We start from the raw sequence: 13,963 nt of genomic DNA, 5'->3' as shown, positions 1-13,963 counted from the left end.
ACCTAGATGCCCATCAATGGAAGAATGGATGGAAAAAATGTGGTACATATACACAATGGAGTACTACTCAGCAGAGAAAAACAATGAAAGCATGAAATTTGCAGGCAAATGGATGGAACTAGAAAAAAATCACCCTGAGTGAGGTAACCCACACCCAGAAAGACAGTCATGGTATGTACTCACTCATAAGTGGATTCTAGATATAAAATAAAGAACAATCAGACCACAACCCATAGAACCATGGAGGCTATATATATAGCATGGAGGTCCCAAGGATGACTGTGGCTTATAATAAATTTTGGTTTTACTCAATTATTGAAAAAAAATAGCCAAACGAATGGAAACACATGAACTATTAACCAAAGGCTGAGGGGCCCCCAGCTGGATCAGGCCCTCTGAATAGGTGAGACAGATGATTGGCTTGATCAGTTTGGGAGGCAACTAGGCAGTGGGACCAAGTCCTATGCTCATTGCATGAGTTGGCTGTTTGAAACCTGGAGCTTATGCAGGGACACTTGGCTCAGTCTGGGATGAAGGGACTGGACCTGCCTGGACTGAGTCTACCAGGTTGATCGCAGTCCTCGGGGGAGGATTTGCCCTGGAGGAGGTGGGAATGGGGGGTGGACTGGGGGTAAGGGGAGGGGGTGGGAGGGGGGAGAATAGGGGAACCCATGGCTGATATGTAGAACTGAATGGTATTGTAAAATAAAATTAAATTAAATTTTAAAAAATTTTAAAATAATATAATTGGCCAGAAAATCATTGAAAAAAAAAATCAGGGTAATAGGAACCCTAATCAAGACAATTTCTTTTCCAATATTTTCATGGTCAGTTGTGGTTTTGCTTTTAGACTTCTCAGAAGACAGAAGACAGTGATGAGGATATGTAGCTTTCTTAGACATTTGTTTTGCTTCTTTAAAACCAGTACCTTGTGCCGGGCGTGGTGGCGCACGCCTTTAATCCCAGCACTTGGGAGGCAGAGGCAGGCGGATCTCTGTGAGTTCGAGGCCAGCCTGGGCTACCAAGTGAGCTCCAGGAAAGGCTCAAGGCTACACAGAGAAACCCTGTCTCGAAAAAACCAAAAAAAAAAAAAAAACCAGTACCTTACAAAATGATATATGTGGATTTTTCTTGGCTCACAGTTTGAGATTATATTCTGTCACTGCAGAAAGCCATATATTTAGGAGATGAAGGCAGCTGAATACATGGGATTCCACACAGTGAGGAAGCAGAGAATGTAGGTTGCTACTATCTACATCTTTTGTTGGGGCATCTATCTTCAGCTGACAGGCCTTGAGTTTTTTAATCACTAGAATTTTTTTTAATAGCTAGAAGTTTCTCCTGCCCTGCCTGTGCCCTGCAGTCCCATGGCTTGCTTATAAAATAATCACTCAGAAGCTTATATTAATTAAAACTGCTCAGCCATTAGCTCAGACCTACCACGGACTAGCTCTTCCATTTAAACTCAGCCCATTTCTGTTAATCTATATGTTGCCATGTGTTCCATGGCTTTATCTACACGCTGGTTTCATGCTGCTCCCTGGATGGTGGGCTGGCATCTCCTAACTCAGCCTTCTTCTCCCAGAATTTTTCTTTTTTGTTTATCTCACCTATACTTCCTGCCTGGCTACTGGCCAATCAGCATTTTATTTATCAACCAATCAGAGCAACACATTCACAGCATACAGAAAGACATTCCCATCATCTTTTCTTCTTTTTTATTCCTTTTGGAACCATGACCAATTAATTGGTGCTATCTATAATTAGGATCTCCCTCCGCAAACTAACATTCTCTAGAAAAATCTCTAATACTAACACTCCAAGATTGGTTTTTCACAGTAATTCTAAATGCTGCCATGTTGACCTGATTGACCATTGAAGACAAACTCATTTACCTTTGGTGTCAGGTGTCCAGAAATGGGATAGATTTAAAATTCCAAATAGTTTTCATGGATATACTAACAAGAACCTAATACAATTCTTCTTTCCCTCACTTCATAAGGTTTTCACAGTTTTGTAATAAAAGTGGTGGAGCCCCCCAGCATTTTGGAGATGCCAAAACTGTGTGATAATCACAAAGAACATCCAGCAGTGACAACTGTGCATGCTGTGGGTTATGGAGCAAAATGAATGAAGATAATCAAATTCTTGTGTCTCTGAAGGCCTGAAGTAAATCTCACATGAAGAACATTGAGCTACTAGATAGATTTAATTAACACTTAGAGACTTTCTGAATAGGCCTCCATTTGGCCAACAACTGACAAGTGGAATTTCATAAAACTAAGAATCTTCATCATGGCTAAAGAAACAATCAACATGGTGAAAAGGGGGCCCACAGAATGGAAGAGAATCTTTGGCAGCTATACATCTCAAAGAGGTGTATCCAGAATATACAAAAGAAAACTAAAAAAGCCATGAGTCAAATAAACAGATGACCGATTTTTAAAATGGACCTGGAACTGGCTTCATATACATGAGAGGACTGCGCTTTTCTCAAGGGAAGGGAGAGGAAGTGCTGGATGGAGAACGGAAATGTTGCGGGGAGGTAAGGGAAGGGGGGGAAGCTATGATCAGGCTAGAAAATCAATTAATTGATTAATTATTGAAAAAATTAATTTTATTTAAAATAAAAAAGCAAAATAAAAATAAAACGGGCCTGGAACCTTTACAGAGAGTTCTCAAAAGAATAAAATAGAGCCTAAGAAATCTTCTAAAAAAGATAATCATCACCAGCTATTGTGGAAATGCAAACACAATTTTTTAATAATTCATCCTATCCCAGTCAGAATAGCAAAAATAAGCAAAACAATAAAGAATTGCAGTGGGAAAACTGGCTACTTCAGGCAGGGTGTGAAAATAGAGGAGGGTGGGAAGGATAGTGAACCTCACTTAGCTGTGTACTAGTCCAATAATATTGGTTCACCCCTATTAAGGAGAAGTCATTGTTCACACAATGATTCACTTTGTATAATATGTATAGTTTTCATTGTGGTAACCTTTACATTAGCATCACCATGGCTACAGTGCAACACACAGTAGAGTCCTGGACTTAATTCATCTCTGTGCTTTTAAAAACAGAGCACTCCTCCTGACATATTTTTTCTGTGTTTTGGGGCAGGGGATGAAAGCCTAGGTGAATTTCTAAGGCATTATATTTCTTAATGCCACTATGATCTAAGAAATGAAGAAGTCTCAGGTGGACCCAATGTTCAAAGAATAGAGTGTATCATGACAATATTCAGTGATTCATAGTGAAAGAATATTACATAAGGTCAAAGACCAGATTCAAACAGGAAACTTGATTTTTTTCATTGATGTAAAATTGATGATTTAGAAATCAATTCAGCAGAACCATTATTTTCATCAGAAAGAGACAAAGTGTTTAGAGTTATCCACGGACATAAAATATTCATTCAGACACGCACTTATAGAAGAAGGAAAACTCTGTGACTCATGGAGACCCTAGAAAGCAAAACAATTGATAGTCTCTATTTCTACAGAACATCATTTCCATTGTTGTGAGTTGGTCAGGCCTGGCATGGGCCTTTTCTGGCCCTCTTCCCTTTCGTCTGTTATAGCATCATCTGGTTTAACATGTTTGTATCATCATTAATGGCTTTCTCATGAATAGTTTCCTGGTTCACACTTGTGGACAAATTCAACAAGAGAATTTCATGCCTTGGGACAGGTTCTCTATGATCTTGGATGAAGTCATGCTGCCTGTGGCTAGAGAAGATCCTAAGAAAATATTTTTAAACCATCTTGTTTGTGATCCTTAATGCAGGGCCTCAGATTCAAAGCCTGTGGGAAGAAAGTGTAAAAGAATTCCACGGGGGAATGAAGATTCTTGTCAGAACATACTCAGGATGATTCAAGTGATTAAATTCAGCCACCAAAAATTTAAAAACCAGCATGCACACACATATGAGCTGTGCATATCCATGCTGGACATTTAGAGTTCACATTATCATTCTCACGGATGGCCAGATACTTTGTTAATATGCTGTTCTCTTGGATTTTTATCTCTATCTTTCTGCAGATTCCTATTCTTGTGTGTTCCTACAGCATCATTGAGTGCTTAGTCAGAATGAATTACCGTTTAACTGGTAAAGGAAATGTGATGATTACTGGTTTTTTTCCTGCTTTTGCTATCTACCCACTCAATAGAACAATTGATTGGCGGATGACTAAATTTAACAGAGATTTTACGGTTGAGTATGTCTTTTTTTTCCATTTATTCATTATCTAAATTTGACATTCATGTGCCTTGGGGGAAGTATGGATTCAAATATCATTATTCCTCACTTTGATTCCTAGATCTTTTCTGTGGTGCTGTCTTTTTAGTGACTCATCTTGTGCTTTCAAGGGGAAAATGGGAATTTGAGTTTTATTCATTTTCTTTTCCGCAGTAGACACTGGGATTTTCCCTGATATTCTCTGCCAAGCCTCTAACTCCTCAGGATTTGGATATTTTCAATATTAACTCTACTGCAGATGGATTAGATGATAGAAGGATGATAGAGTATTTGAGGGGACTCTAGAAGTCAGGCTGTGCTCCTGTGAGGAGAGATGATACCAGTAAAGTCAGTGACCAGTGATTTCACTGTGTGTGAGTAAAAGCATTATCTGTGTTTGCTGCTGAAGATTTGAGAGCAGGGATGTCAGAATTAGACATTGAGACCAACTTTCTGCTTTAGAAATGCTTTCATTTGTCTCAGATTCTTTTATATGACTGCTAATATTTGTATTATCTGATAACTTAGAGGCTTACCTATTTGCTTCATGAACACACAATATATATTTGTTCATTGTTATGAATGTGTTTCTGTGTGCCCCTTAATTGTGATGGGGCCTCTGAGGATTGCTTCTAGTTATTCTCAAAGATGCAAGATTGACACATAGTGTCAGACATGTCTAATTGAGTTTATTAGGTCGTGCTAAAGAGAAACAATCATGTATATTGAGGTTTAATAGAAGTCAGGTGTGTTTCATCTCTGGCTCACATGCCCATCACTGTAGGTAACCACACAGTAAGTATCTGAAAATGAGAAATCCAGCTTACTCTCAAGTCTGAACTCAACAATGGCAATATGGAAATACATATTCAAGAGTTAGGTTCGAGGCGGTGGGTGGAAAATCACCTAAAATAAACATAGGACTGAGGTTGGATAATTATCAGTATAGCATTACTATGGCTGCTTAAATGTGACTGTAGAGGAAGTAATCAATTCAGAAGTAGGAAGAGAAAAAGTGTTCAAGTGTGAAATGTTAGTTGATATTTAGGATATCTTGAAAGGATTAGTCTTAAATGGACATACTGAAGGCAGCTAGGGAAATTTAAAAATTAGCATCTAAATAAAATATTCTGTGGAAGAATGTACTGGCTCCAAGGATCATTGGTTACTTCAAGTAAGGTTACAAAGCTCTACGGTCTACCAGACACTTGACCTTGCATGCAGGAAAGAGACTCTTCTGCTTTACAGCAGATGGTGTCCCTGTTCCTCCTCTTATTCTCTGCTCTCTAATCTTAGCAGATCAGTCACCGCTGTGTAGCAGCCTAAGTCCCCCTTCAGGTTATACAGCAGCAGCCCCATGCCTGCAAGGGAACTGTAATAATGTGAGCTCTCTGTGGCTGGCTTATCTAATATGTAAAAGAAGAGAGTGCTTTGTAAGAATGATTTAATATCTTATGAAATCAGAAATGAAACTAAAATAAACTTGCAATAAAAGCTATAAAAATTAGCATGTTTGATTTAGATAACACATTTTCAAATTGTACCTTTCTTAGAGAGTGAGGCACATGCAATCTTATACTTTTCAAGGCTCATTACTGCTGTGATGCCTTTGATAAAAAATTTTTACATAGGTATGAGAAATCATGTATGTAATTTGAAAAATGGATTTTTCTGTTTTTCTCCAGTTAAATTTCCTCATGTTCTAATTGTGGCTGCACAGTTCTATTTATTTTGACATAACTACAAAAGATCAGGAGTTGAGAAGTTAACATTATTTTCTATTTCACTAGTTTTGTGTGGTCTAATTTTCTAATTGGATTTTACTTTCTTATTGTAGAAAGATGGTAAATAAATATTTTATAGGTACAGAATAGTATCTAGTAGGTACAAAATATGTCTACCATCTGATTAAGCATATGAATCTACATAAGCACATGTTTATGCACACTATAGAATCTTTTATCCATGGTGGTCAATTTTTCTGCAAAGTAGTGACATTTTCTCTCACTGTGTATGGGAGTGCTTTTTCTTCACATTACATTTGAACTACTGCTGACTTATTATGTCCAAGTTGCATTGTATTATTTGTGTGTGCATTTGTATATTAGTAACTTCAAGCAATTTATATATTAGATGAACCTGTGAAGTCAGATTTTAAGATTTTTTTCTAGTTTACTGTGGATATTCACCATTTTTCAGTATTTTTCAAATTGAAGGACATAAATATCTGGTTACAGATTATTTGAAAATATTTTACAATGTAAGGTTTATTTTAAATATTTATGATATTTCATTCAGAAGCTATAAAATAACATGAACTTTTAATTGTACAAAGTGTATTTATCTTTTAATCTTGTTCATCTTTGGTCATGAATTCTCAATCTAAAATAACAGAAGGAAAATCATGTTAATTATACTATAGCATTTTCCTTCCAGAATAATAGAGAATCTCAGTCATTGGGATTTCTCTGGAAAATAAAATGATTAGGTGAATATCAATTTGTACACTGAGTTACCTTCATCAATTTTATTCAGAAGAATGAATATTTATTGAATCACTTTTACTATAGAATGGAAATGATGTGAGGCTGGAAACACTTACCAACCCACACAGGATGTTCATCCTTTCCTACTCTTCCTATTGACCAATCTGTGAATTCAGGCACCATTGTCACACTTCTTAAAGTATTATTATTTATCAGTTATCAAACTATATTTTTCAGAAATGGCAGAACCCTTCTGTTTAATCCTCAATTAATGATTAAGTCCTTAATTGCCATAATTCTCAGTAATATTTATACACGTTCATAAATGTTAAGCAACTTTTGAATATATTTATCATCATGACATGAATATATATTTATGGGGTAGAGGATAATAATTCATCATCTGTAAAAATGTACAATTATTAAATTATGGAGTTTAATATGTCCTCCTTTCAACTTTAAACTTTTTAATTATATATTTGCTGGTAAAAAAAAATGTGCTATCCAAATCAAGTATGTTGCTGGCTATTGTGGTGGTGCACACATATAATCTGAGCATTTGTGTGGCACAGACAGGTTTTCAAGACAGGCATGGTCTATATAGAAATTTTAAGAAAATAAATATTTACATATTTAGCAATAGTATTAACCACTATCTTTCTAGATGCTAAGTACCAGAAACACTTTGTAAGTAGACCCAATAAAACAACACAGTTAGCGAATACCTTTCAGTGAAAATTTCATATGTAATACTTTTTGGGCAGGATATAATCCCCTATTGAGTTGTCCACAGTATCTTGGTTCCCAGAAGAAGAAAATGCGAAGCTCCAAGTCTGTGTTCTCACAGTGAAACAGAAACATTGTCCCATATTTTGTATTGATGTGTACGTAATGCATAGAAACATAAAGTAGTCCTTATTTACATCATCTGTGCTCTATAGTTTTTTTAAAGCTTTCAAACTAATAAGTTTTGTGTAGAAACTGTCTTCTCAAGATTTTGATCATCAATGCCCATTGGTTGGTATAAAACAAAGGTTCTGGGCCAGAATGTGGATATTTCAAGGGCATTTTGAAAGTATTAGTTCATGTGGGTGTGTTATTGAAGGCTGCTATATGCATAGTGGACAAACAGTAATTTCTGTAAACACATCAGCTATCTAGAGGTTTAGAAATGCACTAGGTGTGTTCAATATAAAGATGGAGTTGACTTATGATGTCCTTCAACTTCAGAATTTCTCTATTTAGGTTTTCCATGTTACTTGTCTGTTGCTGAAAATGGGGAATTGAAGTCACTCACCATCTCTGTTCTGGGGTTGATCTGTGCTTTTGAATCTAATACTGTTTCATTAAGGAAGTTGGAAACTCCTGTGTTTAATGTGTACATGATTAGAATGTAATACCCTGTTGTTGGATGTTTTCCTTTAATGAGGAGAAAGCATGCTTCACTGTTTCTTCTGAATAGGTTTTGCTTGATGTCTTATTTGTCACATCTTAGGATAGTTATGCATGCTAAGTTTTTGCTTGCATTTGCTTGGAATTATTTTCCATCCTTTAACTCTAATTTGAGGTCTATCATAGTTGTGAATTGCGTTCTTGGAGACAGAAAAACCCTTGGTATTGTTTTCTGATTCAATCTATTTATGTTGTCTTGTCATAATATTATGAGACCATAAATATTAAGAGTTATTATTGGATGTTATGTATTACTTCATGCCATTTTTTTTTGCTTTTGGTTGTTCTATTGGATGTCTATTATTCAGTGTTATGGAATTGTTAATTGTTTCCTGACATCTTGGACATTATTTTGCCTTTTGTTGAGACCTAATTATTCTATCCCATTTCCTTTTCAAAACTGTTAGTGGTAATAATTTTCTTCAATGTTTTTTATCATGAAGAGTTTACCTTTCCCTCTTACTATGACTGACAGTTTTGCTATTTATATTAGTCTGGTGTACCATTGGTGCTGTTTCATGACTTGTAGAACATCCATCCCTTCTGGCTTTCTAGTCTCTACTGAAAGAATGTGCTGCTACTCTGATGGGTCTCCCTTTAAATGTGACTTCATCTTTCTCATTTGAAGTTTTCTGTGTCCTTTTTTGGTTCTAGATTTTAACTGTCACTATTATTTTATAACATTGCAGTTTTTGTGGTCATATATATTTCGAGTTTTGAAAAATCAAAGAGACTTAACATATCCCTGAAGAACATTGCAACCAAAAGCTAAAGAATGTACATTCTTCTCTGGATTTCATAGGACTTTATGCAAAATAGACCACATATTAAGATAAAAGAAAGTCTATAGGCCGGGCGGTGGTGGTGCACGCCTTTAATCCCAGCACTCGGGAGGCAGAGGCGGGCGGATCTCTGTGAGTTCGAGGCCAGCCTGGACTACCAAGTGAGTCCCAGGAAAGGCGCAAAGCTACACAGAGAAACCCTGTCTCGAAAAACCAAAAAAAAAAAAAAAAAAAAAAAAAAAGAAAGTCTATAAAAATACAGAAAAATTAAAATCACATCCTGAAATTTTTCAGTCTACCATGGACTACTTCAGGATAGAAACAACAAAAAAAGTGAATGAAAACAAATTTGTAGAAATTAAGTTACACAAAACTGAATCAAACTTGATTGAAGGAACAAAACAAGAAGGAGATTATAAAATTCTTAGAGTTGAAGAAAATTAAATCACAACATACCAAAATCTATGGGAAAACTTAAAACAGCCATAAGAGTAAAGTTTATGGCACTGTGAATCCACATCAGAAAGTTTGAGAAATCACAAACTAATAACTTGATGAAACATCGGAATTTTTGGAAATACAAGAACAATTAATAACTCATAAAGGTAAGATCATCAAATCAAATGAAGAGCTCATCCAAATCAGGGTAGAAATTAATGACCTAGAAGTAGAAAAATCAATTCAAAGAATGAATGAAACTAAAGATAAAAGATTGACAAAACTTTAGCCAAATAAAGAATAAGATAGGGAGCTGGAGAGATGACTCAGAGGTTAAGAGCACTGGCTGTTCTTCCAGAGGTCCTGAGTTCAATTCCCAGCACCCACATGGTGGCTCACAACCATCTGTAATGAGATCTAGCGCCCTCTTCTGGTGTGCAGTTATACATGCTGTATACATAATAAATAAATAAATTTTAAAAAAGAATAAGATAGATAATCAAAATTAATGAATTTTATAATAAAATTATATTGTTATATATAATATATATCCTAATATATAATATATAATATCCTAATAATAATCAAAGTTAAAATTAGAGATGGAAGGGGAACCATTACAACACACACTGAGGACATTTGAACAATCGTAAAGAGATGTTTAAAAACATATATATCCCTCTAAATTGGATAAGTTTAAAGAAATGTCTAAATTTCCAGATATACATATTTCCAACAAAAATTAAATCAAGATAACATTATTAAGTTAAATAGACCCAAAACATCCAGTGATATCAAAAAATTAATTAAAAGTCTTCCAAATAAAAAAAGCACAAATTCAGATGTAGTCAGTGCAAAATTGTACCAGGCTTTCAAAGAGGATCTTACACTAACATATCAAACTATTATACACAAAAAAGAAAAACAAAGAACACATACTTTATGAAGGCAGTATTATTCTGATTTCAAAAACATATAAAGACCCTACCCAAAACACAAACAATTATAGATTAATGTCTGATTAACATAGACACAAATAAATTGCTGGAAACCTAAATTCCAGAACATAGCAAAATGGTTATATGGCATAACCTTATTGTCTCATCCAAGAAATGTCAGGCTGGTTGAACATCCCTAAATAATGTAATCTACCATATGAACAGACTAAAGTACAGGAAAAAATTGATCATCTGATTAAATGGAGTAAAGGCCTCTGATAAAATCCAACATCATTTCATAATAGAAATCTAGAGAAAATAGGGATAAAGAGAATGGACCTCAGCATTACAAAGGCAGTATATAATAAACCCACAGCCAGCATCACCAAAACCAAAGGAAAAAACTCAATATGTTTCAATAAATTTCTGAAAAAGACAAGGATATCCATTCTCACCACTTCTGTTTAACATAGAACTTGTATTCCTACCAAGAAAAATAAGGGAGATGAAAGAAACAGAGAGGTTACAGATAGGAAAAGAATCAAAGCATCTTTACTTGCAGATGATGTAGTAAAATACAAAAAAAGATCCTGAAGACTGTCTCAGAAATCTATACACTTGATACAGACATTCAGTAGCACAGCAGGATACAAAAATACAAAAGCCTCACAGAAAATGTGATGGACAAATGCTAAACATACTGAAACCAATCCCTCTAAAAATGACTCCCCAAATAAAGTATCAGTGGATAAGTGTAACCAAGGGGGTGAAAGACAGATGCAATAAAATCTTTAAGACAATGAACGATTTTAAATAAGACACTGTTGTGGTGTTTTCCCCAGAGAAGACTGCTCTGACATTAGTTTAAACCAAATGACATCTTTATTAGCTGGACAACAACTGCACTGGTGTTTGGCATCACAGTGTAACCCCAAGCCTTTCTCCTGGTGAGCTTTTAAGCACATAAAACATGTTTTGGTGACATACTTTAGTTAATAAGAACAGTTAGCCAGAAGCAGAAATCAAAAAATGCAAGGTTAGTACATTTTTGAGAGTTTCCCTGAAAGATAGAGTTGATGGATTAGGCCTTTGTTTTAGTTTTCATCGGTGGTGCTATGGACTGAGTTTTACAGTCTGAATGGTACTTCCATCATTCAGTCAGTTGTGCTAATGTCTGGGGGCCTACTAAGGTCTAGGGCTCTGTACCAACAACTGCTGTTAGTAAATAAGTCAATCCATGGAATTATATTGTTTTAGTTTAAGATGTAGGGCCCTGATGTTAATCCAATCAGAGTGAAAATTAAAGGACCAGCCAGTGCTGAGAGTAGAGTAGTTAGCCAGAATGACCAAGACAACAGAGATTGGTCCCAATTATTTCCCTATGGCAAGACTTTCCCTAATTACAATTAGCAAGAAACAACAATTTTTTCCCCAAAGCCATGAAGTTTTCCTTTTTATCTCATAAGAAGGCTAAGCCTTTCAAATTTTTGTAGGACCATTTCTGCAAGGGAATATAACTGCTGTTTTAATTTAGAAACTGAAACTTTTAATATCTCTTGGTCCTGATCAACATATGTACTTAGTTTGGAAAGCATCAGAAGACGCACACTTAGTCAAACCATTGGTACATGTCTACCAAGTAATCTCAGAGGCCCACTAATTTTCTTGTTATCCTTATGTGTTAAAACATGAGGCAGAATAACAGGCATCAGTGAGCAAAAATAAGGTGAATATTTGTTTGTGGTCAGTAGTCACATTAGCTAATAACTTCCCTGTATCTGTCTTAATTGGTTCCCAAGTTTAGGCCTGCCTGAGGACCATGGGAGTTAGACCATAACCATGTATTCATACCAAACCCAATTCTCAGGAAGAGGTAGAGGGGTAGAGAGTGGAAGTCTCCAGGGCCAGATGAAACCTTAATTTCAATGGGTCCAGAATCTGGAGACAGTTCATTGGCAGCAGTGTCCGTGGCTTTCACTTTCTTGACCTTAGTGTGGTAGATCCATGATATAATGTCAACTATCTTTATAGCCTTACAGTGGATAGATTCACTGTGTAGAATTACTTCCAAGTTGCTTTCAATGTTCCTGTGGCCACCTGCCTGACCCAGCAGTGTCACCAGAGTAAAGCAAATGGAAACTGGTGGTGGACTCAAAGGTCAGTGGGGTCTCTCAGACAGTTCAGTGTATAGACTCTAAGGAGAACTAGAGTGCCTGTCGTGATTCGAGAATGAAATGGTTAGTGTTATCTGAGGCGGAGATGTAGTGGGGGAGGTCTTCCAAATACAATCTTATGGGTGTGTAGAAAAAGTCAACACCCCCATATGGTGTGCAGCAGCCTGAAGCAAAGCAAAGGAAGGAAGCCTACCATCCGTCATTTGGTAAATTCTTTTTTATTATTCATTTTACATACTAACTACAGATCCCACTCTCATCCCTCTTTCTACTCCCCCCTGATGTCCCCCCAACCTACACCCCATCATCACCTCCAAAGGAGTAATTCTTCCCATGGGCGGGACAGAAAAGCCTGGAACATTCAGTTGAGACAGGATCATGCACCTCCTCCCTGCATCAAGGGTAAGCAAGGTGTCAAACCATAGGTAATGGGATCCAGATAGTAGCTCATGTACAAGGGAAAGATCTTTATCACACTTCCAGAGGCTTCTCAAACAGACCCAGCTACACAACTGCCTCCCATATACAGAGGGTCTAGTCTGGTCCCATGCAGACACCACAGCAGTCAGTCTAAGTGTATGAGTTCCTATGACCTTGGTTCAGTTGACTGTGTAGATTTCCCCATCATGATCTTGACCCCCACCCTCCTTGCTCATATAATCCCTCTTCCCTCTCTATGATTGGACTCCCAGAGCTCTGCCTGGTGCTTGGCTGTGGATTTCTACATCTGCTTCCATCAGTTACTAGCTGAAGGCTCTATGATGACAGATAGGGTATTCACCAGTCAGATTACCAGGGTAGGCCAGTTCAGAAACCCTCTCCACTAATACTAGTAGTCTAATCTGGGGTTGTCCTTGTGGACTCCTGGGAATCCCCCTAGCACCAGGTTTATCCCTTATCCCATCATGTCTCCCTCTAGCAAGATAGCTCTTTCATTGTTCTCCTACTCCATCTCTCCCCAAACTCAATGATCCTGTTCCCTCATGTTCTGACCCCCCCATCCCCTCATCTCTATTGCCCACCTCATCCTGAGTTTACTCATGGATATCTCCTCTGTTTCCCTTCCCAAGGTGATCCACGAATCACTTTGAGGGTCTTCCTTATTTCCTAGCTTCTATGGAGCTGTAGGTTGTAGTCTGATTATCCTTTGCTTTGCATCTAGTATCCACTTATAAGTGAATACATAAAATGTTTGTATTTCTGAGTCTGGGTTACCTCACTCAGGATGATATTTTCTAGTTCCATGCATCTGCCTGAATTCACAGTGTCATTGATTTTTTTACAGCTGAGTAATACTCCATTGTGTATATATACCACATTTACTTTATCCACTCTTTGGTTGAGGGGCATCTAGGTTGCTTCCAGGTTCTGGCTATTATAAATAATGCTGCTGTGAACATAGCTGATCAAGCGTCCTTGAGGTATAATTGAGCATCCCTTGGGTATATGCTTAAGAGT

General features: G+C 36.8%; 1 protein-coding gene across 1 annotated transcript in view; it reads left to right on the top strand.

Annotated features, from left to right (window-relative positions):
- The first annotated feature begins 4,000 nt into the window (after window positions 1-4,000).
- Window positions 4,001-13,963, top strand: part of LOC102928586 (vomeronasal type-2 receptor 116-like) — a 35,280-nt gene continuing 25,317 nt past the window's right edge. Inside the window, exon 1 of the mRNA XM_006996622.3 lies at window positions 4,001-4,215. Coding sequence (XP_006996684.3) covers window positions 4,001-4,215 — 215 coding nt within the window. The remainder of the gene's footprint in view (window positions 4,216-13,963) is intronic.

This window comes from Peromyscus maniculatus, chromosome 1 (genome assembly GCF_049852395.1).
Source record: "Peromyscus maniculatus bairdii isolate BWxNUB_F1_BW_parent chromosome 1, HU_Pman_BW_mat_3.1, whole genome shotgun sequence".
Lineage (NCBI taxonomy): Eukaryota > Metazoa > Chordata > Mammalia > Rodentia > Cricetidae > Peromyscus > Peromyscus maniculatus.
The sequence above is the reverse complement of the archived record's forward strand: the minus strand, read 5'-3'. Positions and strand labels throughout refer to the sequence as shown.